Raw genomic sequence first — 25,987 nt, 5'->3', positions numbered from 1 at the left:
AATAAACGGTGCAATGTGATGTACGCAAAACTAAAGAAACAATTTGTCCAAAAAACCCACAACATTACAATAACGAGACGAAATGTCATTCTGTTGAAGTAGAAACTTCACTACCCACAATTCGACGCAACGTTTCACTTCCGGGTTATGTCGTCATTCTGTCATAAGGAAAAAAAGCAAGCGAGGTGGGTGTTTTAATCTGTTATACTTTGTGCGTCCCTCTATTACCGCTGCAAGGATTGAAATAAGTAATTTTCCGTCCATACAACTAAACTTTTTAATTCCTATTCAACTTTTCGTGTGGTGAGTGCAAACCGTGTGCATGGTAGCAACCGTAGTTTGACCTAACAACACCACCCAAGGAACCTCGCTCCGGTCGAGAGCAACATACAGTACGAATTCAAATTCTTGTGCTTGTATTCGACATGACATTTTATTTTACGATCTGAAAAGTTCCTCGAGACAGGTTTTGGGCGTGAATTATACGATGCACAACATGGAATAATGTAATGTAAATAAATAGCAGTCGTTTGCAATTTCAAATGACTATCATCACTCTTCTCTTGCTTATAGAATGAAGCAAAGAGCACAGATGATTAGGATCATTGCATAAAAGTAAAATGCTATAAAAGCAGATTTTTTTAGGTACATTTTCAAAACGTAAACCAGCTACCAAGAACGTCATGTTTAACATGGGATGTTGTAGGTGTTGACAAATGGAACATATTTCCAAGAGGAAACACTTATTTTTACATTACATACACGTCTATGTAAAGAAAAAAAATCACATTTGTTATTTTAATGTGAGTTCATTCATTCATCATTTATTTGTGCATCCAAAAAAATGACAGCATGAGTTTAAATGATGTCACCTGACGTTTGCTTGTGTTTCCAGAGCCTTAAACAATGCTGCTCATCGTTTAATGAATGTGTGTGGATGTAGTGCACGAGCGTGGAGGGCCGCGATGCCGCTGGAGGTCAAGTGGCCGTTCCCACAATGCCCGACGTTGGCATGGAGGCTCTCCGGTTCGCTCATCATGGGCATGGTGGGCTCCTATTCCTACTTGTGGACCAGTAAGTTGCATGCAACGTTGCTAGCAGCATCGAAAAGTGGACTGTAGATTCTTTGTAGTGATCCATTGAATTTCAGTATTTCACGGAGCCATGGAAATGTCACAATTACGGAATTAGCAACCCTAGCCGTGATCTCAATCAGAACCTTCTCATCACTCACAGCATTGTCGGTCTTCCCCTAGAGCACATGAATTGCCTGACGGTCCACAACCGTGAGGTTCTATTGGAACTCATCGACCAGCGGCCGGCTGACACGCCCCTCATCACACTTTCCAATCACCAGTCTTGTATGGACGACCCGCACATCTGGGGTGAGAGTCCACCTAAAGCTCTGGGAAAATAAAGTCAACAAATTGTATGTGTGTGTGATTATTTATTTGTGTGTGTATGTTTATGTGGGGTAGGTGTCCTTAAGCTCAAACAATTGTGGAACTTTAAGAAGATGCGATGGTAAGTTTTCCTCCTGTACAATTTCAGCTGTAACAGATAATTATTCTCTTTTTTTTTTTTTATTTTGGGCGAGGAGGTGGTTAGTTATAAAATCTTCCGATATATCTTTTCCATGACAGACCGATAAAAAAAGTAAATATAATTTTATAAAATCCCTTCGGTTGTTGTCTTCACAGTTGCCAAAGCGTGAGTATGCACGGCTCCAGTGTACACTTATAGACGACAGAGTCATGGATTTATGCATGGAATGTACGTTTGGCTCAACTTTCATTCCAACAGGACTCCAACGGCATCGGACATCTGCTTCACAAGAGAGCTGCACTCTCGATTCTTCAGCCGAGGAAAATGCGTGCCAGTCTGTAGAGGTGAGTGACACGAGCATGTCGTCGTCGTCTCACGCCGTTGATATTTTACGGCCCCTTCTTTAGGTGATGGTGTTTACCAGAAAGGGATGGATTTTATTCTGGAGAAGTTGAACAGAGGGGAGTGGGTGCACATTTTTCCTGAAGGTATGATTCGGTGTAGTGTTTGGAATGCATTGTGTGAATTATTTATGGGTGTGGCATTTGCATCACTTGGCTTCATAGTCTCACATTTTCCATTTGTGGTGTTGTCATTCAACAGGGAAAATCAACACAAGCGAAGAATTCATCAGGTTAAAATGGGGTAAGTGCATTGCATGATGGCCATCTTGTAACGTGGCGCTGACACAAGCCACTGGTCGTTTTTTAGGTGTGGGACGCCTTCTGGCCGAATGCACCCTCAATCCCGTCATCCTGCCACTGTGGCATGTGGGTAAGTGCTGTTCTTTATGTCCACCAGATTTCATGTTACATTTTCAATGACTGTTGGATGTTTGTTTCTTCGTTACGATCCTCATTTGTGTATTTTGCCGATCCCAGTTGCATCGTATCTTTAACTCACCAAAATCATGATTACTGTGCATGGAGATTGACTTAATCACATTGTTAATTACTATATCCGCGTAATTATTTTTCATTTCTACTCAGCTCAAACGCAGACCCTTTTCATGTCCACATCACGATATATTATTTTTGTTTTTTTAAAGATCGCATACTGCTAGCTTAATGCTAACATACAATGGGAAAGTCCATAGACTGGTTCACAAAAATTAGCAACTCAATTGCTGTTTTTAAACACTCAAACATCAGTTATTTAGCGCAAGCATAGAACATACAAATAGACTATCCAACAACTATGCTCTGTGGAAAACAATTCGATCTTAAGACTTCATGGGACATATTTTATAACAGTCATCATCTTTTGTGTCAGGCCTGAGTGATGTCCTTCCCAATGTGAGCCCCTACATCCCTCGGATTGGTAAGGTAGGAACATTCTCTCGGCGTTCTCCCCATTCTCCCATCTTTCAGTGACGGCCGCGTCCGATTAATCGATGGTGTGCTTGCAGAAAATAACCATCCTTGTGGGAAAACCCTTCGGTGTCAAAGACCTCGTGGAAAAGCTCAGAGCAGACAACAAGAGCCAGGTGAGACAATATTGGATTGTCTGTAATCTCACGAATCCTTTCACTGATCATATATCCTGTTGAAATAGTATGTCAAAAAAAATATAGATTGTTTTATGCAACTTCAGAGGTGGTATGTTCCTCTGCAATGTGTTAGCATTGTGGCGTCAGAGACATTCACGGTTCCTTTGCTGTTGCAGTTGGAGATGAGGAAGATGCTGACGGACCTCATTCAAGTAGACTTCCAGAGACTCAAAGTTCAAGCTGAGGCACTTCACAAATCCTGAACCTGGTAGACCTTCACCTGAAGACAACTGTCAGGCCGGAAAAAGGACACGCGGAAGGCCAATTTGTGCAGGAGTGTGCCAGAGCAAGTGGAAAATATTTTTATCACAGGACGCAGTGTGTGTGTGACCGGAACTCCTTTCAAAACATGCTGAATGAGGCTGAACATTAACTGACTGAACATCATCCACGTTTTGCACAAATGATGGATTTTTCCTTTAATGGTATTTTTACCATTTTATCGCATCTTTCCATGTACCATTATTTTTTAGCTCAGTGCACATTTGTTATCCTGTAAAAAAAAAAAAAAACAATCTCTGGCTCCTCTTTGGCCTAACCATTACCGCTCAGTGTCAATGTCAATAAAGTTTTCTATATGTGGACCCTTTTGTGGTTGTAAAAAAATCATGAAATCAATATGAAGACAATTAAGACATTTGTGAAACCTGATGGACTTTAGTGCTTCTCTGCAATAGGGCTAGCAATATATTGATTTTGATTCCATCATTTTTTCTTTTTTTTAAACTGCTTGTGTTGTGCCTACTTGTGACGTGCACCTTAGCACTAACAGCATCAATGCGAACAGAGAGGAGCTAGTTTACAAGAGAACTGTCAGTCTTTCGTAATGCGTTGATTTGTTTTTATTTTAAACATAATACATGCTTTGGTTCCATAAAGGTTAGTATGCTATGAGTTTTCTGGTAAAAATAAGATTGGATATTTGTACGAACGAGGCTGCGCTGTGACGTCGTCTCTACATAGGCCGCCTGTGACGTCACCCGCTGGGATAACCGAAGATGGCGACGGCAGGGACGCTTCCCCTTCAATGCATCTCCGCGGCCCTCCTCGTCCTCCTGCTCGGCACGCTGAGCAGCTGCGAGGAGCAAGTGCCGCTCGTTTTGTGGACGCACCAATGGTGAGCCCGTATTTGTTCATTTTCTGGCGTGTCCGTTTATGCGGGTTGTGGCCCGACGACGGTATTATATTAAGCCACCTGACAGCTCGCATCCTTACGTGGAAAAACAGCCAAGATGTCTTCCGTAAGCGCATCAGCGATACGGTCGCGCAATTGCACGTTTGTGAATGGATGAATTATGTGTCATTGGAGTGATGTCAGGGTTGTAATGTATTCTACGACTCAGCTGCGACAAATTGAGGCTGTCGCTCAATCGTGCAAAAGTATTGGAACGGCCTCTCATTCTCTTCTCCAGGACCCCCCAAGCGAAGCAGCCCCTCCCTGCCGCAGGTCACATTGTGGAGCAGCAGCAACTCTCCGGTTACCTGGATACAATTCTGAACACTGGCCCCCGAAATGTCTTGCTGTTTCTTCAGGACAAGGTACATGGACAGTTTTTGGTCTGCTTTTGGTTGACTGTTTCATGCATGCACGATTGTCTTTCCTCCAGATGAGCGTGGAGGATTTCACGCTGTACGGAGGAGCTTTTGGAAATAAGCAGGACAGTGTTTTCCCCAACCTGGAGGTTGGTTCAGGTTTCTACTTCATGGCTGTTTCATTGCCTCCTACTCCGTTGTTTCTTTCCATGAACAATCATGCCATTTGAAAATAATGACTTTTTTTTAATTGTTTGAATACCCTGAGGAGGCCAATGACACTTTGCACTATTGAGGGTTTGAAGGGGCAAATTCTAACATCAGCTGTCCATTGAAGAATGCCCTGAGATCATCGTCGTCCTCCCTGGTGCTTCCGGCCGTGTCCTGGCCGGCCTCCAACGCGGTGATTGGTCACCTGCAAGAGCAACTGGAGACCTCCCCTCTATACATGGACCCCGACACACTGAGTCAGCTCACGCTCAACGCTTCCTCGCCCGCCCTGCTCGTCTTCCGACTGCCCTACTACATCGGGTCAGTTGAGCTGGGACCCTTTTTTTAGTTTAGATTAGAAAAACTCAAACAGGACACCAAACAAAAAGTAAACTATAGAACACGAAGCTACTTATGTTTTGTTTTAAGTTGTTTGACTGCCAAGTGTGAACATTTATTTATTCATTGATTAATTTATTTAAGGTCTGATCTGATGTCTGCCAAAGAAGTTTTGAGCGGGAACGGTGAGCCCCTATCGACTCGAGCGTGTTGTTACGATTTTAAAATGGCCGACTTTTAACCAGCTTGCGTCCTTTAGACGAGGTGATGGGCCAGGTTGTGAGTGTCATGAAGAGCCAGTCTGTTCCCTACACGGCCATCTACACCGCCCTGCGACCTTCTAGGGTGAGTTGGCGTGGCAATTTACAATTTTATACAGCACGTTGCTATCACATATTTATTTTCATACTGTATTTGTGTTGCAATTTATTTGGAATTCCATCAGTACATTTTAGAAAGGGGACAGTTATGCAATAATGAAATAATTCTTTTTGGATGATTGCCACTTGTAACTGTATTTATTTCTTCAAATATGGGAAAGGACAGTGCATTGTTAGGAACATATCACAACAAAGCCCCGCGGTAAAAGCAGTCTGGCATTTTGCAGGGGTCGCCTTCGGTCTCCATGGAGGCGGCTTTGGCGGGCGGCCGCTCGCTACTGCAGGCCAGAGGCGGATACAGAGATCGAGAGCGAGAACGCGAGAGGCAGCGCAAAATGAAGGAGAGGGCAGGTGTCTACGCTCCAGTGGAGTTTAAGGCATGTCATTGTTTTTACTTGTGCAAATCAATATATTCTTTTCTTCGTCTTTTCCTGATCTATTTATTTTTGTTTTGGTCAAGGTTAGAACATGTTCATCCTGCCCATTACTCCTGCTCCTCCCCTTCCTCCTCCTTCCGTTACTTCTCGCCCCACATCACTGCTCGGAAACCGCAAAAATCTGCTAAGCCCAAACGTTTTGCAATTGCCGTTTCATGCCACAAGATGGCAGCAAATCGCTGCCGCTGTTTATAGCTCAATGAAGTCCATCACATTCCATTTCAACATACTTCCGCAACACCAATATACCACTAGATGGCGCCAAATGAATTGGGATTTCTGTATTGCTACTACTCTCCTATGACTATTTTTTAATACTAGTCATGCCAGACTCGTGGAGCACACACAACAAAAGATCCCCTTTAATAACGACTGTTTGCGTGCAGGAAGGTGAGAGCAGTTGCATCCTCCTGTGGGCCAAAGGCCTGTCAGTCAGCATCCTTCGCAGCGGCAGCTGGGAGTCACACGACCTCACCCCGTCCACCTTCGGTGAGGGCGTCAGTCCGAAGCTGCACGGTTCCAGCTGCGACAAAACCAAAGCAAGGTAGCGCTAGTTGTGCAACTGCTCGACACAAGTCATAAAAATGCTTTTCATTTTGAGCTACAGTCGACTTTTTGGGATTGTAATCTTAGTCATAGTAACTGTTGTTTTTATTCTTTGCAGACTGACCCTTAATTACGAGAACATTCTTGGACACCGCGACTTCAAATTGATGTGAGTCTGCTAGACAAAGACATTCTTAACGATACAGTTGAACCTCGAAGTTGAAATATCGTCCGTCCTGAGACATTTTTGTCACGTAACTATCAATATTCGTAACGGTCATTCAAGCGCAAACGAGTGAGGTAAGATTTCAAATAAAAGAAATCCTCCGTTTGTCCGAGTAGCTTCAAGCTGAGCCAGCGGCACTACACGGTGTCGGCCCGTCGCTGGTTCACGCTGGACGCCGTCGAGTTGGAGTACGACGGCACCAAGGCCACGTTTAACGGCAGCAGGAACATTTACGCCCCGGCCGAGTACTCGTACCGCTGCGAGTCGGTCAGCAGCTTCCGTTGGCCTCAGCTTATCCCGCGTTCATCCAAAGATCCAGCCAATCAGTGGAGGGTCGCCTTCGAAGACTTCCAAGTGAGATGCTTACATACTCGCAATGTAGCCCTTTTCTAAAATGTCACGTTGCGTCGGTGTCAGTGTCGTTATTTAATGATGATGACATCATTTAATAATGACGTCATTATTTAATGACCAATCTCTAAGTCGTGATCGTATCCTGACAGATTCAAGGCTTCAATGTGAGTGGCAGCGAGTTCTCGTACGCCTCCGACTGCGCCGGTTTCTTCTCGGCGGGGATCTGGATGGGCTTGATGACCAGTCTCCTCATGGTCCTCGTGCTCACCTACGGCCTCCACATGATCATGCAGCTTCACACCATGGACCGCTTCGACGACCCAAAAGGCCCAGCCATCTCCGTGCCGCAGACGGAGTAAAGTCTCGGCGATCATCGCACCCTCGTCCCGTGTTCGTGTTCTGTATTCCCATCCACCCATTGTCATTGCTCCCGTCTCTCTGTCTACCCACACAATAGCATGTCCCTGCTCCTGTACCCCCCCCCCCCCCCACACACACTTTCAACGTCCCTGCTCCTGACCTCACAGGGATTCGTCCAACCTCACTCTGCCCGCATCCGTGTTTGTTTTGTGGTGTACACTCAGCGCTGGTTTCGACCCTATATTCTAAATCTTATTTTGTGTTTAACAGGACAAAAAAAAAAATGAACACAAACACATGCTTGTTGGAATCATTTGATCCCAAAGTGAGGGATCGCTGATGTGAAAATGTTCTTTATTGGTGAAGGTATTTTTTGTTTACCAAAGGGAATACATATTGTCTGTAGATGGGAAGAATAATTATGATGTCAATTGGTTTTATTTTGTTGGATGACTGAAGTGAAGTGAAAGTGCTGTAATGTCAATATAAACATCTGTGGAACAAATTACCCACAAGTTTTTGGTCAAATCACAGACATTGTGCGCCGAAATAGAAGTAATTGTTTCAATTACTTCTTTCACTACTTCACACTACCCGTTAGGAGGCGCAGTTGGTTCATTTACATTTAGAGCCCTTGATTTAACAAGTATAATATTTGTTCTCCCTCAAAAGCCTACTGGGTTTGATCAGACAAATGCAATACGCGGATAATCCTATAGGGGACAGTCATCTCCCATCAGCTGTCTTTCAGTGACCTTGCAAGAAAAGAAACGCCTGATTTTGAAGGTTATGGCTACAAAAAGTGATTTTTTTTTTTTTTACTGAGACAATAATATAAAAAGTTACTGGGTGAAAGTGAAAGTACTAAAAAAAATTTCACAAGTATTTTAGAAAAAGGTGAAAACAGCAGGTGTACAAAACTCTGGGTTGTTATTTCATTCATTTTTGCTCTGAAGTTTTGATTTTTCAACTCAATTATTAAATTAATCAAGCAAAAAGATAGAAAGTCATTTTACACAAATGATGAAGAAATTTCACAATTTTGGGCGTGTTCATACAAATGGTTACAAATGCCAAACACAGGAGACTATTAGAGGATTTTAGGCCTTTCATCATGCGAAACAAAATGTTTGTGACCCACCAAATCAATAAAAATGGTGGGAAAAATGAAAAAAAAATCTTTTCTCCGTTGCGGGTTTTGTTAGCGAAGTTCTCAAAGCTGCTCTTTGCAGTTTTTTAATTTATTATGAGTGAGAAATACAAAAGTCAAACATGGTACAAATCAAGTCATATGTGGAATTTTTGTTTGTTTGTTCTAAAAGGACCAATAAAGAATCAGATTTTTTTTTCCTTTTACTTTGAATCCTTCTGGCTTTAAAAGCTTAAGTCAATTGCTCCGACATAATTTTATTTTATTTTATTTTTTGAAAGTGCATGTCCTAAACTCAATTGCCAGGCAGATTTGTGCCCAGCCTGGCAACACATCCTTACAGGAGAAAGCTTTCAACCTTCCCTAAACATATGATTGACAGAGTTAAATGCAGCAGTCAGTCAGCAGAAATGTAAATGATGACGGCAAATGAGGCACTTAATGAGCTGCTGTCACGACACCGTTGGAGACTCCACCTCAACAGGCAGACGCCAACAATTAAGTCCTTCTCATAGTTAGTACGTTTCATGCAATGGCAAGGCCAATTACACGGGCCGAGTTGCATACCAGATAATGGAAGGAAGCACTTGGGGTGTGTTGCAAACAAAGGTCGTTACATTTTCAAAGTGTGATGCTGACGGTTTTGTAGATTGAACCGATTGACACACCTGCTTGTTGGCAATGGCAAATGTCTGGCCACTGCGAATAAATTAGGTGGAAAGTGAAGAAAAGTTTCACAATGAGGGATGGGTGTCGAACGACTCGTCAAAGTTGGACCTCTTGTGGCCGTGACGTGACGTCACGGAGTACATTGCAAACATGCCGTGTGCACTGCAGAGCTGCTGCAACTTTTTCTCCGGAATGCTCGTTGGTTAAGATGATCAGATTGATGGAATAGATTCGGTGCTAGTACAAATAGTGCATATTAAAATTAAAACTTAAATTTAATTTAAAAAAAACAAAGGATAAAAACACAATAAGGCCGACAGGCTTATTTCTATTGTGTTCCCCGTATAAACAAAACAAACACACACAAAAAAGTATGGACATAGAAGGGCAACACAAAAAAATCTAGAGTCTAACTAAGCTGTTTTTGATTATCCCCTAAAAAAAAATGTCAGTTGAACAGGCTTGAGCGAAGTGCTTTTCTTACAAGGGAAAGGTCTTTTTTTGTTGTTTTTTAGCTGCGCCGTTTAATCGATTAATCGATACTTCAATGAATCATTATTTTTGAGAATCGTTTAATCATTTGGAGAACTTGTTTGATTTAAAACAATCCAAATTCTTGCAATTTCACTCTTTTAACAGTAAACATTCTCCAATTTTGTAGTCCTCTGTGAAAGCAGACGAATCAATTTCTTTGAAATGAGTTGTACATTTTTGGATATTGATATTTTTCATTGTCATTTTGACATGATGTCTTTTTTTTAAATAAAAGGATGGAAATGGTGTTAATAAATGAAATAAAATAAAATAAAAGCAAGAGTTGAAGCCTTGGACTAATTTGATCTATTTTGGGACTTTGTTCATGTAAGTTGCATTTTTTCTCTCTCGGTTGCCAGTTGAGTTTGTCTTTAAAGTGTCCCGGATGTGTGTGCAGGTGAACTTAATGAGTTGCTTTTCAAATCTGCGTGAAGCAAGCCCCCCAAGCTAGCTCGCAGTCCGAGCGACCGAGCGAGCGAGCGAGCGTCTGTCATGCCAGTTAGTTTTGCCGTCAGACAACACTTGGCTGACTCATCATTTGCGCACAAAATCGCATTCGGGGTGTGACACGGGAGTGTAGGAGTCAAACGTAGCTAATTAAGTAAGAAGTCCAAAAGTATTTGCTCGTGCGCAAGAACATTGGCCTGCCTCTCCAACGCCTCGTCTCTTTTTGCATTCCTGACTTTCTGAGTCAAAGCAACGTCCTATCTGAAGTCGCCCTTCCTTCCACTCCAAATGGAACAAAAAAAGGAGAACCCAAAATATTGCGAATTGGGCTTGACGGGAAATGTCAGATAAGTTGCTGTTGCAGGTATTCTACAGGAGACCTTTGTGGTGTTATGAGCACGTTCTGTATGATAGCCACACCAAATGAGAGTCAATCAAAAGCAAGTCAACCATCAAGTCAGCTTTGGTGTATTATGTACTTGTATGTCATTGTGTCCTCGAGGCGGGCGAGAGAACCTGCCCGATGACTCGTCACGTGACATAAGCGACACCTTCAACATTCCTGGGCTGCTTCCATCCCGCATATATAAAAGGAACGCCGGTCGTCGTCGTCTAGCACACATCTTCAGCATCTCACGACTGCAAAGGTAACGTGACGAGTCTCTTTTCACATTCCCTTTCAGACCACAAAAACCTTAGCGTTCAACTTTAGTATCAAGACACAACTCCAAAGCAAGTCAATGAAGTGTGAAATGTGTTTTTTTTTGCTGTCAATGCGCAGATGGCCCTTCGAGCTTTGCTTCTCCTGTGTGGGATCAGTGGACTGTTGACTGGAGTTGTAAGTGAAACCAAGAAAGTCGAAGTCCAAAGTCTGTCACTTGATACATGTGGCTTCATTTCACGCATTTTGCTTTGTGCCTCTTTTCTTTGCAGTTCTCCGCCGTCACCGTGACAGGTTGGTAACTGAATGGATTCAGGCATGACATTTTATTTTTTTGTTTTTTGGATCTTCCCGCTAAAGTGATAAGTGTCTTGCAGTTCCCGAGTGTCCAACTGGTTGGGTTCGGCTGGAGAACCGCTGCTTTATCTATCGAGACAGCGCACTTGCTTTCACCGCTGCAGAGGTATGTCTCGTCACCTGTTGTGATGTGCTTGAAAATCACTTTTACGATCCATAAATCATCATCGCCCGTACAATGAACCTGAGGTTGACATGAAATGACATTTGACCTTTGCTTCTCGGTCGTTCGTCTCTCCCTACGTGCAGGAAATGTGCAACAATGCAGGTGGGACTCTGGCCACCATTTCCGATTCGGTGGAAAATGCCCTCGCTTTCCAGCTGATTCGGGATGCCAATAGCGGTTCAATCGTGGACACCTGGATTGGAATCCATGATGGAATTACGGTACAACGTGCAACGTGTCACTGTGAACGACTGTTGAGCAGATTCAATCTTGTCACCCATTTCTGGGAAGTGTCAAATTGAATGTTTTGGACATAGTCGTGGTAGAACCTCAACGATGTTGAATTGGAGATAACGTTAATTATCTTTTTGCAATGACTCGTCAAAAAGTATTTTTGTCTTGCAGGAGGGTAAATTCGTCCGCACCGATGGCTCAAAATCCAAGTTCCTTGACTTCAGAGCCAACCAGCCGGACGACTTCGGCGGCGACGAAGATTGTGTTGAGATTGATGATGAAGGTATGCCTTTTTTTTTTTTTTTTTTTTTGGGCTTATCTTTAAGTCTTAAGTAACAGAAAGACATGAACTGTGTCGTCATGCATTTGGAACATGTTTTATTTTTGACAAATGACCACTATGGTCTTTTTCATGATCCACACAGGCCGATGGAATGATGAAACCTGCAGCGATACACAGGATTTTCTTTGCTCCATAAACCTGTGGTAAAGAATCAACCCTCTTGGTGTCGCACCTGGAGCTGCATGGAAACTATTGACCTCCATCTTGATGCTTTTCCTTGGCAAGAAGTGGTTTAACTTGATGTCCTACAACCTATCTTCTTCTTTTCCTTTTGGTTCTCAAACTATTTTGTCATCTCTCCAATAAATGAAGGAATCTTTATATGCATCACATGTGTTTGTGTGTATGTCTAAGAGTTGTGTGTGTTACTAATAGTAAATTCCATCGAACCCACGGTCAAAAACAGTCATCCATTTATCGCACATATAATAATCATAATAATGATAAAGCCTCGAGTCAAAAACAGTCATACGTTTATCACACATATAATAATAATAATAATAATGAAGTGATTAGCACGTCCACCTCACAGTACAGAGGTTGCGGGTTGGATTCCAGCTTTTGCCTTGCTGCGTGGAGTTTGCATGTTCTCCCCGTGCCTACTCGGGTTTACTTCCACATCCCCAAAACATTTAGCACTCCCAATTGCCCGAAGGTGTGATTGTGAGTGTTTGTCTACGTATGCGTGCCCTGTGAGCTTCGTTCAATCACAAATGGATATTGCTTCGAACGGACCGCTTCATCTTTGTCCACTTCTGGAATGAACTGCTGATGACGTGTCCGTCCATCCAATATCAATCTAAGGCCAAACCAAAGAGAAGGATGTGGCAGTCGTTTATGACGACTGTCACATTCCCAGAATTCCTTAATCGATCGGTGACTCATTAAATGACAACGTGGCGCCAGTCCAACTCACTTCTTTACCGATTAGACGATTGGCAGTCCAGTTTTGCTCTATGTTCAATTGATGCAAATTTTTCAGCGACACTTGACGACGACAATGGCAACAACTTGAACCTGTTGTGCTGTGTGGGCGGAGACAAAGAAGCAATTACCTACACGGGCAAAGACAATTACATCTCAAGCTTTGAAACCTTTGTTTATTCCCGGTGAACGGGTTGAACAGGTTCCATGCTTGAGGTATCCGATGGGAAATATGGGCTGCTGAGCTCCCAAGCAGGCAACATCCATTCCGTTTCATATTTAGGAAAGACAAACATAACACTTGCCTCATTTCTACGCCACGCTTACAGTCGTACAGCTTTTTGTCAAATTGGACAATAATGGTGAATTGAAGCTTTTAAAGCAGCCGTGTCAAACTCTGGCCCGCGGACCAAATTTGTCATTCTATTTGGCCCCTGGAAGACAAAGTGTGAATGGACTTTGTATCACTACTACAATTGGAAATGTTGTTTGAAAAATAGAGATGTTTGTCATTACCATTCATCTTTTTGAACATTTGACTAGTCTCTGATTTCAAAACAAGTTAGTCATCAGTTTGTTGTGTATCTAATATGAGATGTTCATACATTGAGTTGGGTGAATGGATGGATGGATGCTGATGGATGGATGGATGGCGATGGATGGATGGATGGATGCATGGATGGATGGATGGATGGATGGATGGATGGATGGATGGATGGATGGATGGATGGATGGATGGATGGATGGATGGATGGAAGGAGAACAAATAAATCAAAAGGCAACTCCTCTTTAATGAACATTTCCTTAAGCATGAGCCAAAAGCAGCACCTGTTGCTTTCATTTCATCTTCTCATGAAGGCTCTATCACGTGCTCTGTGTGTGGATGTAAACGCAATGGTATGAGATAAGCCAGACTTGAAATGGGCAGAAAAATAGCCCTACGCCCAACTCAGGCTTTACATACTTCCGTAATTGTGGCAACTCTGAGTTTCAAAATGCAAGCCGCCGCCGCCGCCGCCGCCGCCGCCATATTTGAAGCAGCAAAGGCAGGGCTCATTTGAGATGTAACAGGTTCCACCTGGAGCCAACTTTGATTGCCGTAGTTAAACAGGACAAGTGGCATACCAAACAACGGCGCAGCATTGACGTATGTATCTGGCGGAGGTTGAAGCGCTGCAGCATTTCACAGATGTTCGCTGAAATTCATTTAGCACGGGTGTGGCGACAATTATGAAGTTTTCGAGTCACTGCCGTGTTTGCGTCATTCAACTTGAAGGGCGCGTTGTTGCGTTCACAGCAAGGCGAGCTAGCGTTGGTGTTGCCGTGATTCAGCCACACGCACCACTTAATTGGACTTCACCTCACCTGCGGCACCCAAAACCTCCTTTGGAGGGAAAAGATGTTTGTTTGAAGGAAGGTGGCGAGGCCTCGGTGGACTTTGAAGTCCTCATTATTCTTTGTGATCTCGTGAGATGACGTCAACATTTTGACAGGCTTTCCTGCGGGCCATTTTATTGATTTATTTGTTTATTTATTTTATATGAGAATAAACATATTTTTATGGGAATGCAATGCAAGCAGAAGCAGACAAACGTAGACATGCTAATGATATCAGAAATTGCACGGCAGCGTCGACCGGAAAATGGGAGGAGGGCTTCAAGAGTTGAAGGTCTGAGCTCAGTCTTTCTTGTGGTGACAATGCAAGTTGTCACCTTCAAAATGTACCTGTGCTGTAACTGCAAACTGACAAGACTTGTCCTCCAGAATTTTTGGTTTTTTTGTTTTGTTTTGTGGGGTAGTCACTTATCATTCTCCTGATTCCAAGGAAGTCATTTAACTAATTAAGCCGGTACATTTCCTTGTGTGCTGCGCTGTGACACCAATCCAGCCCCACCCCACCCCACCCCACCCCACCCCCCCACCCCTGTGACTGCAAAGTGTTGCACATTCACTATTATTTGAAGGACGTTGACTGAATCAAATGGAATGTAACATATGCCTTGACCTTCTCTAATCTAATATGAATATGAGAGAAGCCAATGTTTGCTGTGAGAGGCGTTTAAAGAGAGGGCGATCGGACTCTGTCAAGCGCCCGCCCCAAAAAGTTGCAGGTTGACATAAATGAATTTTTCAAAAAAACAACAACAACAACAACAAAAAGGACACGCAAAAAGGGGCCTTTTGTCTCGAGCGGGAAATTGCCCCATTAAATGCCTCTCGAAGTCAGTCGAGCTAGCACTTTGGAAACATTGTCTTTATAAATTGAGTTGGGACAGAAACTGGTCCAACGTGTCACCTGACAATGATGCGAGCGGCGCATTCCAGAGTTGCGTCGAGCCACCCTATAAAAGCATTGCTCCTCTTCCTTCTCTTCACTTCCACTCAGCATCAAGCATCAGATCTGCAGAGGTAACATGACACAGCTTTACAGCCATTCTATGAAACTCAGATGAAGAGCCACTGAAATGTTTTTCTGTCATTGGACAGATGGGATTTGCACTTCGCTCGGTGTTCCTTCTCTGCGGCCTTCTGGCAGGAGTCGTAAGTGCAAAATCTTTCCGAAATATCTCGACGGCACGTCGACCGGATCCCAGTCGCTTTTTAACCATGTCTTTTCCTCTTTCCAGTTGGCTCTCCCAGAAGGTTTGTTACCGCTCTCAACTCTTGATGTTTCTTTTTCGGACGTTTTTGAAATTGAAATCAACCGTTTGTATTACAGTGACTTATTGTCCAAAGGGCTGGACTCAGTTGGATGATTCCTGTTTCATGTTTGTACCACAGCTGAGAACTTTTGTTGATGCTGAGGTAATCATCAGCTCGTGTTCTCACCATCCATGAAATGGCTTTTGAAAATACAAAGCCGACTCACAATTGTTCTTTTTGTGTGTGCGTGTGTGTGTTCCCGTCAGCATGTGTGCATACTCAAAGGCGGGAACCTGGCCTCCGTCCTCGACGCCAAAGAGAACGCATTGGTCCTCGAGCTGATTCGGGAAGAGTTCAATCCCATTCGAGACACATGGATTGGACTCAGCGATGCCATTCAGGTGATTCATTGACAAAGGCAAAAGGGCTCATGCAACAGTAGCGCTTCTTTGATTCGTAGCCGGCCGGAAAGGGACTCGTGTTGTCTTTCGTCATCAACTCGATTGGTCTTTTTTTTTTTTTTTTTTTTCCTTGGCCACACTGCCAGCTCGCCATCTCCTTTGACTTTTAACAGATGTCTTATTGCTCTTGCGGTCTTTATGTCTGACTTTATTCCAGGAGGGAAAGTTCCTGTGGACTGACGGCTCACCTTTGGACTTTACATCATACGGCCCGACTCAGCCCGACAACTTTGACGACCTCGAAGACTGTGTTGAGATCAGTGACGACAGTAAGAATGTTTTCTTTTACTCTGGGCTATTTAAGCGGTGTCAAATGTTTTTTTCGCGCAACGTGATCGGAAAGTGATGAACGTCTGTCGAAAATACAGCTGGTAGCTATTGACAGGGAATCCCACCTTGCTAATGTTCTTTCTCTCTTTCACTCCCTCCACAGATGAACTTTGGAACGACGACGCCTGCACGGATTTGAATTACTTTGTTTGCATCAAAGAGGCACACCGTCACTAATCCGCTCAGCTACCGTACATCGTTCTCGAAAAATGTCTTTTGCAATATTTTGAGAATCTTCTGATACAATAGCAGATTTCCAGCGGTATCTTTGTATCTATCTGTGATCTACTCAGCAATTCAATTTCTCTTGATGGCAATCAAATTTGGAAGGTGAAAGGGTATCTGAAATAAATGAAGGAATCTGTCAACGCACTTTGTTTGTTGCTTTACTTGATGAGTGTGTTTGTTTTTTCCTCATGGTCACCCACTTCTTAACATCTCATTTGTTGACGTAAAGTGACGCACACGCATCGAATGAAACCAAACGCTGGTATGGCCAAACCAGACACCATTTTTTTTTTTAAAGCGACTTATTGGACCAAGCAGGGGTGTTGCTAGGCAGAAAACTCCAAGGCCCTCTACCGCAGTGGTATATAACCACCAGTCGCTACCTGGTACCACACACACGCGCACACACACACACACACACGCGCGCACGCACACACACACACACACACACACACACACACACACACACACACACACACACACACACAAGGGAAAGCTGTTTGCGGAGATACAATAGCGTACATGTCGTTGACGGAGAAATTGCCCCCCTTTATGCAAATCAGCCTCATTAATAAACATTTTGGAGTTCAGCGCTAATAGCCACACGCAGTTAATGTCTTGAGAAAGCCATTGTAACAATTGGCGCTCCTATGTGAAAGCCTTACCGGGGCAGCAGTGGCTTGGAGAAGGGATCATCATCGCAGAGAACAACTTTTTGTTATTGATTGGTTGATACGCATCTATCAAATGATTGAAAACACTGCGAGAGAAAAATAAAAACTGGAGAAACCATCTCAAGACGTTAGAGTTCAACACGGTTCACATGTTCGGAGGGAAGAAGTACTTTTCAAGAAGACCTCATCCAGTCCTACGCTCTACTTTAGCGATACTGATTTCTTACATTTACATCCAAAACGAACAATGACCAAACGCCTCATGTTAACGCAAGTGTAAGCGTGGCTCGCACTCTTTTTAATTGAAATGGTTGAGACTTTCGACAGCCAAGTAACAGGACACGTTGCGTAGAAAATAGTTGGAAAGATGAGGAATGTACGGATTTGATCCCTGTTGCCCAAGAATCCTCTTTGACGAGCATACGATTCATCCAACGTCAAATGTTTCGTTTGCTTCAGCACACCCTCACGACGGGCCACGGATTCTCCAATCGGTTATTTACGTATCTTCGTGCCAGGTACGTGTTCTGAGCGGTCAAACATTTTTTTCTTTTTTGCATGCGTAAAGGTGTGACGGTTTCCTAATGAGCCTACGTAACTAAAAATTGTTTCATGACGACGCCATGTTTATAATTGTCCTTGAAATGCTGTTTGGACCCGTCCATCCCAACTCCCAACACGTATTACGTCACATCACCAAACAAAAAGTCAGAAATATGAAAATAAGATGTCTCTCTAGTCAATCATTGACACTCAATCCCCCACCTTTAAAATAACCAGATTTGTTCGGAATGCGGGTGAATAAACAAAAGTCTTCTACAATTGGCCCATATACACACGTACACACGCTCCCATTAACGTGATTTGACGTAACTCATTAGACAAGTTAAATAAAACACAAAGTCATTAGCGAGGCTAGTCAGGAACACCCAAAATTTAAAAAAAGGCCAATTAGGCCTTTAACGAGCCGCTGTCACAACACGGGTGAGGCGACGCCCCAAACGACAGGCGTCTTTAATTACCCTGAACATTTTAAACGCTGGTTAAGACAATTAGGCAGGACGAGTAGCATACCAAGCGACCAATCAGCATTGACGTCACCGCAGATGAATTTAGGTTGGGGTGTGACTCCAAAGTGAAGCTTATTACATTTCAAGGTGCGTTTTGTCTACAGTTGGCACTCCCTCCTGTTATGTGTGTTTGAGACAGTTGGCACGTATCGCGTACGACGCCTTATTCAAGGAATTCATTACAGAGGGAGTGAAATGTTGACATCTGAAGACGCGGTCAAGCTGCCGCCGCAGCCGCCGCCGCCGCCGCCGCTTAACCTTCGACTGATGTGCAACTTCCGATGGCAGCCAGGAATTTTGTCAAACTCTCGTGGGTGTGCGGAGGCGCAGGTTGTTTTTTTTCCTTCAGCCAACGTGGTCCCAGCCTAACCAGTTCATGTTGCCAACGTGGCACAGCATCACACGACACTTGGCTGACTCATCCTTTGCTTCAGAGCACACCAAATTGCATTCGGGGTGCGACACGGGAGTGAGTGTAGGCGTCAAACGCAGCTAATTAAGCGAGAAGTCCAAAAGTATTTGCTCGTGCGCAAGAACACTGCCCTGCCTCTCCGACGCCTCGTCTCATTCTGGCGTTCCTGACTTTTGGAGTCAAAGTAACATTCTAATCTGAACCCTGACCCTGCCTGCCACTCAAAAATAGAAGAGCCCAAAATAGGCTTGATGGCAAATGTTGTTCAAATTCCAAATTTGAACAAAAGTCCAAATGATGATTCTACAGGAGAGCTTTGGACTTTGTGCTGCAGGTTAAGCCTCAGCAAGCATGTGCTCGACACAATATGACGTCCGTGGACATGCGATGACAAAGTCGCTGTTAACAAAGTCGCTGTTAAATTTGAGTTTGGTGGCTCTTTTTGTCATTGCCATTGTTTCCTCGAGGCGGACTGGAACCCGTCGGATGCGTCACGTGACACAAGCGACACCTTCAACATTCCTGAGCTGTTTCCATCCCGCATATAAAAGGAACGCTGGTCGTCGTCGTCTTGCACACATCTTCAGCATCAAGCGTTCATCACGACCGCAAAGGTAACACGACGCGAAAGCCTAACCCTGCGACTTTAGCATCAACGTGCAAAGCCAAAGCAATGACGTGAGGTCAATGAAGTGTATAATGTGACGTTGTTTCTTTTTCCCCGTCCTGGCGCAGATGGCTCTTCGCTCCTTGCTTCTCCTGTGTGGGATCAGTGCACTGTTGACTGGCGTGGTAAGTGAAAAGGGTTTTTGGCATTTGTCACACATCTCCATCGTTCTAAGAGTGACCAATGTTTTTGTCTTCGACAGTGGTCGAGTGGAGGTTTTGTTAAAGGTTGGTACCGGGTGACTTTGTAGCTTTGTCACCTGTTTGCACTTGCGCGGTTGATGTCAATTCACCTGTTTTTTAGTACCTTGCTGTCCGAAGCACTGGGTTCGGCTGAACGACCGCTGTTTCCGTATCGTGAACGAGGATCGAACTTTCGACGATGCAGAAGTAAATACAGTCGTGGTCTGAAAACGTTTACGTCGCGGTAAAGCTCTAACCCGATTTGTATCTTTGTTCGTTTAGCTAGCCTGCCAAGCTATCGGAGGCAATCTGGCGTCCATCTTAAGCTCAGTTGAACATGCGGTGATTCTTGCACTGGTCGACAAGGATCTTGGAGCATCTCAGACTGCCTGGATTGGATTCAATGACCAAGCGATTGTAAAGCATCAGCTCACACAATCATGGAAATCAAAGCCGTCGTGATTGCCACGCGTGACTTATTCGTATGCAACTTGGTCTTCCAGGAGGCAACCTTTGTGTGGACTGATGGTTCACCTTCCCCCCTACCGCCTACGGGTTTTAGGGCGTTTGAAGGTGGCGACGCCCCTAACAGTGCCGATGAAGACTGCGTGGTGACAAATACCGGAACAGACAGTACGTTTTTACTGCTCTTTTCATGTCTATCGAGGCGAAGGAAGACTATACGCGGCGGATGTCTAAATCTCTTTCCCGTGTTGTTTTGCAGCTCTTTTCTGGAATGACGTGGACTGCACTTCAACAGTTCCATATGTTTGCGTCACCGGTGTGCATTAAGTCCCAGCAGTCGACATCATGTATTCTCCAACAGCGTCTTTTCTATGATCTTGATGTCTCTTCTGAGACACTCCAGGACATCAGCGGTGGCTTTCTGTTTCTGGATGTACTGCATTATGTCTGCTCCTTTCCCTTTGAAAGCTTCTCTCTCCCTCTCTAATAAATGAAGGAATCTGTCTCGGCATCAACGTGTGTATTTTTGTATTTGTTGTTTACAATCCCGGTCCATTGCAGCCATAGCCTGAAATGAACTGGAAGCGAGCTACGAATTTTGGAATGTCCAATTTTGGCCCATTTTTGCACATTTGCAGAGGCCATACTTTTCCACCCGAGATTCATCCGATTCACTTCAAACTTGGGTTGCACCAGCTTGAGATGTGGGACAGCAATCGGGAACTTTCATTTTCATTTTTAAAAATACTATAGAGTGGGGACGGGACCTCAAATTTTGCATTCCATATTTCTTTGACCGCACGAGAGGAAATACTTAACAACTCCACTGCACGTGTTAAAAATTCTTTTGATGTAACTAGTCGCAACCTGAAGAAATCGGTGATGATATTCTCTTAGAGCGCTACCTAGTGGCAACCAGGAACCCGAATTCTTCCACTTTGATATAGTATACTGCACCGAGCCTCGAGACATTGCTCGGGCTCTACGTTGAAATTTGCGACTTTTCGGCAAAGGCCGATGCTGCAAATTTTGATGAATTTGTGTGGCAATTAAAAGTGCTCCAACTTGACCCAGATGATCCCCTCTCCACGTTTTTACGCATTTGATCATAATCAGACATGTACGAACTTATTTTTCATCGTAGTAATGGCTCCACCTACTGGCTACAGGAAATAAATATGGTCAACCAGATCGAGTTCATATTTGCCCAGAAGAGCAAATGGATCAATATTGATTCTGAAGTTGTGATCCTTGATAACGAGGTGACGCGGAGCGATACTTTTGAGTTTCCAGCGTCCTTGGCATCCAGAGAATTCAAAAGTTGAAAATGAGCCATGGCGTTGCTCCTTTACTCACACAAGGAAGTTCTTTGGTATTCTTCATTAGTTGATTGACTGGTACCATCCTAGAGCACCTGCAGCAGTGGTTGAGCTCAGCGGAGACTGTCAGCCACTCCCTTAGTTTAGTTCTGCTCGAGGCTTCTATAGGATCCCTTCAACCGGTTTCCAGGCGCTAATTACAGGTCATTATCATTGAGCCTCTTATGCAGTGTTTCTCAACCTTATTAAAGCACATATTTGAGATTTACAGCATGTCGCAGCCCAAAACAGGAGAGAGATAGTGTGTGTACCTAATAACACGGTGTGATGGGAACATAAACAAGTGCCGCCGCTACTCCCCTTATTCGACTGTTGCCACCTGACACTGGAGGGATGGACCTGAGCTTACTTCCTATCAGATGTCATGCTTGGTATTCAGGAAGGAGAGTTTCAAACTTCATAGCTGTCAAACTCAAGGCCCGGCCGGGGGCCAGATACGGCCCACCACATCATTTGATGTGGCCCGCGAAGACAAATTGGGCATCAAATTTGTGTGTCATTGCTAGAATTGCAAATTGTCTTCACATTTAATATCTTTTTTTTAAAAAATATTTGACCAGTTTTTACTCATCTCATTTGAAAAGGAGTTATTTGTCAGTTTGTTTTGTAGCTTGTACTGTATATAATATGAGGTGCTCATACATTGATTTGGGTTGACAGTCATAATGGCCCTCCCCCCAAAAAACGACTTTGACACCCCCAAAGTCAAAGTCTGCTTTATTGTCAATTTCTTCACGTCAAGACACACAAAGAGATCGAAATTAAGGTTTTTTTTTCCAGTGAACGCGAGTGAACGAATCACTTCGTTCTTTTTTCAGTTCATATGACTTCAACCAGTAGGTGCCGGTAATGCGCATTGAAGCTGGTGCCACCTCGCCGTAAATCAAAACGAAGAAGAAAATGACGTCACTTCCCGGGAACGAATCCTGACTTTCACGTTCGCGAACGAGTTAATGGGTGAACTGCCTCCTCGTGCATCAACGGATCAGTCACTGAATGCGTTGCGTCTCCCTCCTGGCGTGAACTTTGTAAGCCAGAATGTCGATTTACCATTTGCCAAGGAAAGAAAGAACCACTCACTGAACCACCACTTCTTTTATGCGCGTTTTCTCCAAGCTAACGGCTAACGTTTTTTTTTTTTGCTCCTCTTATTTATTTATTTATTTATTTGTTGTGTTATTTATTCATTATTTATTCAGCACGCTTTTGTTATACTTGTTTACGTGTTTGTCTGTTGTGAGCCACGTCTTGTCACCGTGGGATAAGGGGGAACGAAATTTCGGTTTCTTTGTGTGTCTTTGGCATGTGGAGAAATTGACAATAAAGCTGACTTTGACTTTGAACTTTGCGCCGTTATGCAACAACGGGGAGATTATGCTTCTCTTTGGGTGATCTTGATTTTATAACACGTATAGTAGTTTTTAAATAACGTGTATGGATATATACGCCTAAATATTGTTATCCAATATATCTACTGCAATTTCACATTGGATTATTGGTTTGAAATTTACTTTTAATATTATTATTATTATTATTTTTAATAAACATTCATGTTAAAATTTGTCTGGTGTTTTATTCCTTGTTTTTATGTTCGCCAATTAATACATAAAAATCAGACATTTGGTTAACTGCTTTATATGACATGTGTAGGTACACCTCATGGACACTTCAATAGGTACACTACACAAGGAAAAAAAAAAAAGAATAAAAGGGTTAATTGCACAATAAAAGCACATATAGCTAAATTCTCACACCTGGGATCGAACCAAATTATTGCCGAGCAAGAGCCTGTGCCACTAACCAGTCAGCTATTTCGACCTGGGAGCCCATACTCGTCTGCACTGTTTTGTACTCGTAATGTGCATTTCAGTTAAGTGAACTGAATCTTTAGCATCGGTTCACTCGAAATATTTGTTCAAAAGAATCGTTCACCGAATCGTTCACTACACTTTCTTGGACACTCCATTAGGTACACCGCCATTTTCAAGTGTACCTAATAGGCCACTTTATTAGGGAAATATTATGGTCATATCACTGTGTACCTAATGGAGTGTCCGTGTGCTTCTCTCGTTAAGCGCACCTGCGTGAAAAGTTTTAGCTTCTGCAGAAGGTAAAAGGAGCTAAAACTTTTCACGCAGGTGCACTTAACGAGGGAATCACACAGACACTCCATTAGGTACACCGCCATTTTCAAGTGTACCTAATAACAGGCCACTTTATTAGGGAAATATCATGGTCATATCCCGGTGTATCATTTCAAACTAGGGTTTCAAACTAGGTTTTCAATCTAGGGTTAGGGTTTCAAACTAGGATTAGGGTTTCAAACTAGGATTAAGGTTTCAAACTCAGGTTTAAAATTAGGATCAAGGTTTCAACTAGAGTTTCAAACTAGGGTTAGCCTTTTCAAACTAGGGTGAAGGATTCGAACTAGGCTTTCAAACTAGAGTTTGGGGTTTCAATCTAGGGTTAGGGTTTTATACTAGGGTTAAAAGAACGTTTCAATGATTTTGGGGTATTTGGATGTCACAAAATCCGAAAATGGCATTGTTTTTTTTTTTCCAAACTAGCTCGAATTGGTATTACTTTTCTTAAGTGTTACTTGAACGCAATATCACATGTCCGCTCCTTCAGCACCATGGTCAGCGCCTTTTACTTTCCTCAGTCACGTCCGCTGTCCACAGCCCTGCCCTGCCCTGCCCTGCCCTGCCCTGCCCTGCCCTGCCCTGCCCTGCCCTGCCCTGCCCTGCCCAATCAGCGCTCCTTGTCAACTTGCCTACTTAAACGCAACTCTCCAGCTCCACCATTGTCAATTGGTCCTGTGTTGCTCCCTGTTCCTGCTCTTGTTGCTGATCTTGTTTGCCTGGAAATGTCAAAGCACAAGTGCTACTTTTAGCAATGATGAAGGTGCACATCCTCAAGGAATTAGTTTTCACACAAAAAAAAAGATGTCTCAAAATTAGACACAATTGAAAATGACAGGTGTCATTTTTAAACTCAGCTCAGCAACACAAAACTACCCAGAAACCATCGAAAAATCGGAAGTGCTTCAATCAATAGCACAGAAGAGAAGGCTGCCGTGAAGCATTTGATGAGAAAACCATACACGAAATGCACTCAGGTACAAAGATAGCAAATTTACTTGCTATCTAAAAAATAAATAAATAAATAGTGTCAGAAGGGTAAGGGTTCCTTTTGCACCTCTGAACTGAGCTTCGGACTTCAGCTGAAGGCTCCTGATGGCCATCTGGTGTTTTGCTCGTGACACAAACAGGTTTGCTCACTCCACTTGTACGTTTTTCTCTCTGGTTGGTCCTGCATTGCCAATTTAAGCTTCTTAAATACTTCAGTGGTGCCATCTGCTGCTCGAGTTCAAGCTTGACTGTCAAAATGGTTGCCACTTGGACTTTTCATGATGTCAAGAAGAGTTATTCTTCTCGTGTGTGTTTTTTTTTTTCTTTTTCAACTGCACGGTGGTTCTTGACGTGCGGTTGAGAAGACTAATATCAGCCGTCACCTAGGGCCCCCTACTGGCCACCAACGTGTACAACAAGGCCCTATGCAGACGATTTGTGTGTGCAAGATCTTTAGCAATGTCATTGATCTGATATATATTGATATAGAATATAATATATATATATATATTTTTTGTATATGCATATATACATATATGTATATATTAGATATTTTATATATTTCTATTATATTTGACATATATTTTTTGTATGTATAAGATACATTTTATAATCGTTTTTTGGTCTTAATGATTGACACATTACATACAGTCAGAATAGGGATGAAGTGTTAGAAGATGTCAATGCTTAAAAATAAGTTAATGAATAGAAAAGAGAACAACTCTTTCTGCTTCTGCCTTTTCCACCCCAGACTCTCAATTTCATCACAGTCCCTTTGACATTTTAATCATGTAATTGATATGATAATTGATCGTGAACTCTGTTACTGCTTTTTTTTCTTTTTAGGACTCAGCAATGTGGATGGTTACAGCTATTGTCAGCTTCAAGAAAGTAAATTAGCAGCATACCAGCCAATCAGCTGATGCATGCTGCTGGGTGCGCCAGGCCTAATTATCAAGCGGCACCCAACTGAATTATTAGGTGTGTTTTTGTCTTATGACGTCTGGCTAATTAACAGAGAAGCAAAGAGAATATTTCCTTTGCGTGGGAGTGTCAGGCAAGTGTCAGGCAAGTGTCAGGCAAGTGTCAGGCATGTTGGCGCCTACTACTTTGCTTTGAGCATTTCTCTCTGACTTCTGAAAAGGTCGAAGGCATTCAAGTCACCCAAATGAGCCCCGATCGAAAGCAAATGCACGAGACGAAATCGGCGGGCGACGCTAAATTGTGAAGCTTTGTCATAGATGGAAGCTAAACGTGCCGCCAAATTGGGATTGACCCTGAAAGAGAAGTCGATGCCTCTTTGTAATCGCTTGCGGCTTTGTCGCTAATCACAACTGATCTTATCCATGTCCGATATTAAAATTCCAACATATCAAAAGTG

General features: G+C 43.2%; 5 protein-coding genes across 12 annotated transcripts; all 5 read left to right on the top strand.

The window, feature by feature from the left end:
* The first annotated feature begins 115 nt into the window (after positions 1 to 115).
* tafazzin (tafazzin, phospholipid-lysophospholipid transacylase) lies at positions 116 to 3,678 on the top strand. Of its 7 annotated transcripts, none has more exons than XM_088368458.1 (11): positions 116 to 185; positions 896 to 1,046; positions 1,257 to 1,385; positions 1,479 to 1,524; positions 1,804 to 1,889; positions 1,953 to 2,033; positions 2,149 to 2,190; positions 2,257 to 2,319; positions 2,818 to 2,870; positions 2,954 to 3,031; positions 3,211 to 3,678. In XM_088368458.1, the coding sequence occupies exons 2-11, from the start codon at positions 998 to 1,000 to the stop codon at positions 3,295 to 3,297; spliced, it is 714 nt and encodes a 237-aa protein (XP_088224584.1). In that variant the 5' UTR covers positions 116 to 185; positions 896 to 997; the 3' UTR covers positions 3,298 to 3,678. The 7 variants fall into 7 exon arrangements, with proteins under 7 accessions (XP_088224584.1, XP_088224583.1, XP_088224589.1 ...); XM_088368457.1 differs by having other exon boundaries at positions 147 to 185; positions 944 to 1,074; XM_088368463.1 differs by having other exon boundaries at positions 148 to 185; positions 944 to 1,046.
* A 139-nt stretch (positions 3,679 to 3,817) lies between these two features.
* Positions 3,818 to 7,987, top strand: atp6ap1a (ATPase H+ transporting accessory protein 1a). Of its 2 annotated transcripts, none has more exons than XM_088368454.1 (12): positions 3,818 to 3,973; positions 4,058 to 4,211; positions 4,507 to 4,633; positions 4,702 to 4,776; positions 4,965 to 5,158; positions 5,321 to 5,361; positions 5,436 to 5,521; positions 5,784 to 5,933; positions 6,380 to 6,537; positions 6,658 to 6,708; positions 6,882 to 7,119; positions 7,269 to 7,987. In XM_088368454.1, exons 2-12 carry the CDS (start codon positions 4,093 to 4,095, stop codon positions 7,476 to 7,478), a joined length of 1,449 nt encoding a protein of 482 aa, XP_088224580.1. In that variant the 5' UTR covers positions 3,818 to 3,973; positions 4,058 to 4,092; the 3' UTR covers positions 7,479 to 7,987. The 2 variants fall into 2 exon arrangements, with proteins under 2 accessions (XP_088224580.1, XP_088224581.1); XM_088368455.1 differs by having other exon boundaries at positions 5,784 to 5,937; positions 6,384 to 6,537.
* A 2,844-nt stretch (positions 7,988 to 10,831) lies between these two features.
* Positions 10,832 to 12,367, top strand: LOC148402966 (galactose-specific lectin nattectin-like). The gene is made up of 7 exons (XM_088369701.1): positions 10,832 to 10,926; positions 11,061 to 11,117; positions 11,213 to 11,234; positions 11,318 to 11,403; positions 11,547 to 11,684; positions 11,869 to 11,980; positions 12,123 to 12,367. Exons 2-7 carry the CDS (start codon positions 11,061 to 11,063, stop codon positions 12,185 to 12,187), a joined length of 480 nt encoding a protein of 159 aa, XP_088225827.1. The 5' UTR covers positions 10,832 to 10,926; the 3' UTR covers positions 12,188 to 12,367.
* Positions 12,368 to 15,251: 2,884 nt separating this feature from the next.
* Positions 15,252 to 16,770, top strand: LOC148402965 (galactose-specific lectin nattectin-like). The gene is made up of 6 exons (XM_088369694.1): positions 15,252 to 15,373; positions 15,452 to 15,505; positions 15,592 to 15,769; positions 15,874 to 16,008; positions 16,226 to 16,337; positions 16,502 to 16,770. Exons 1-6 carry the CDS (start codon positions 15,267 to 15,269, stop codon positions 16,573 to 16,575), a joined length of 660 nt encoding a protein of 219 aa, XP_088225820.1. The 5' UTR covers positions 15,252 to 15,266; the 3' UTR covers positions 16,576 to 16,770.
* A 2,541-nt stretch (positions 16,771 to 19,311) lies between these two features.
* Positions 19,312 to 20,607, top strand: LOC148402964 (C-type lectin mannose-binding isoform-like). Its single transcript, XM_088369695.1, has 7 exons — positions 19,312 to 19,396; positions 19,518 to 19,574; positions 19,652 to 19,676; positions 19,753 to 19,838; positions 19,914 to 20,048; positions 20,135 to 20,264; positions 20,356 to 20,607. The coding sequence occupies exons 2-7, from the start codon at positions 19,518 to 19,520 to the stop codon at positions 20,421 to 20,423; spliced, it is 501 nt and encodes a 166-aa protein (XP_088225821.1). The 5' UTR covers positions 19,312 to 19,396; the 3' UTR covers positions 20,424 to 20,607.
* The last annotated feature ends 5,380 nt before the right edge of the window (positions 20,608 to 25,987 follow it).

The sequence above is a fragment of the Syngnathus floridae genome, chromosome 2 (assembly GCF_059516105.1).
Source record: "Syngnathus floridae isolate MCC-2025c chromosome 2, RoL_Sflo_1.0, whole genome shotgun sequence".
Classification (NCBI taxonomy): Eukaryota; Metazoa; Chordata; class Actinopteri; order Syngnathiformes; family Syngnathidae; genus Syngnathus; species Syngnathus floridae.
Note: the sequence above shows the minus strand (reverse complement) of the source record. Positions and strands in the feature narration are given on the sequence as shown.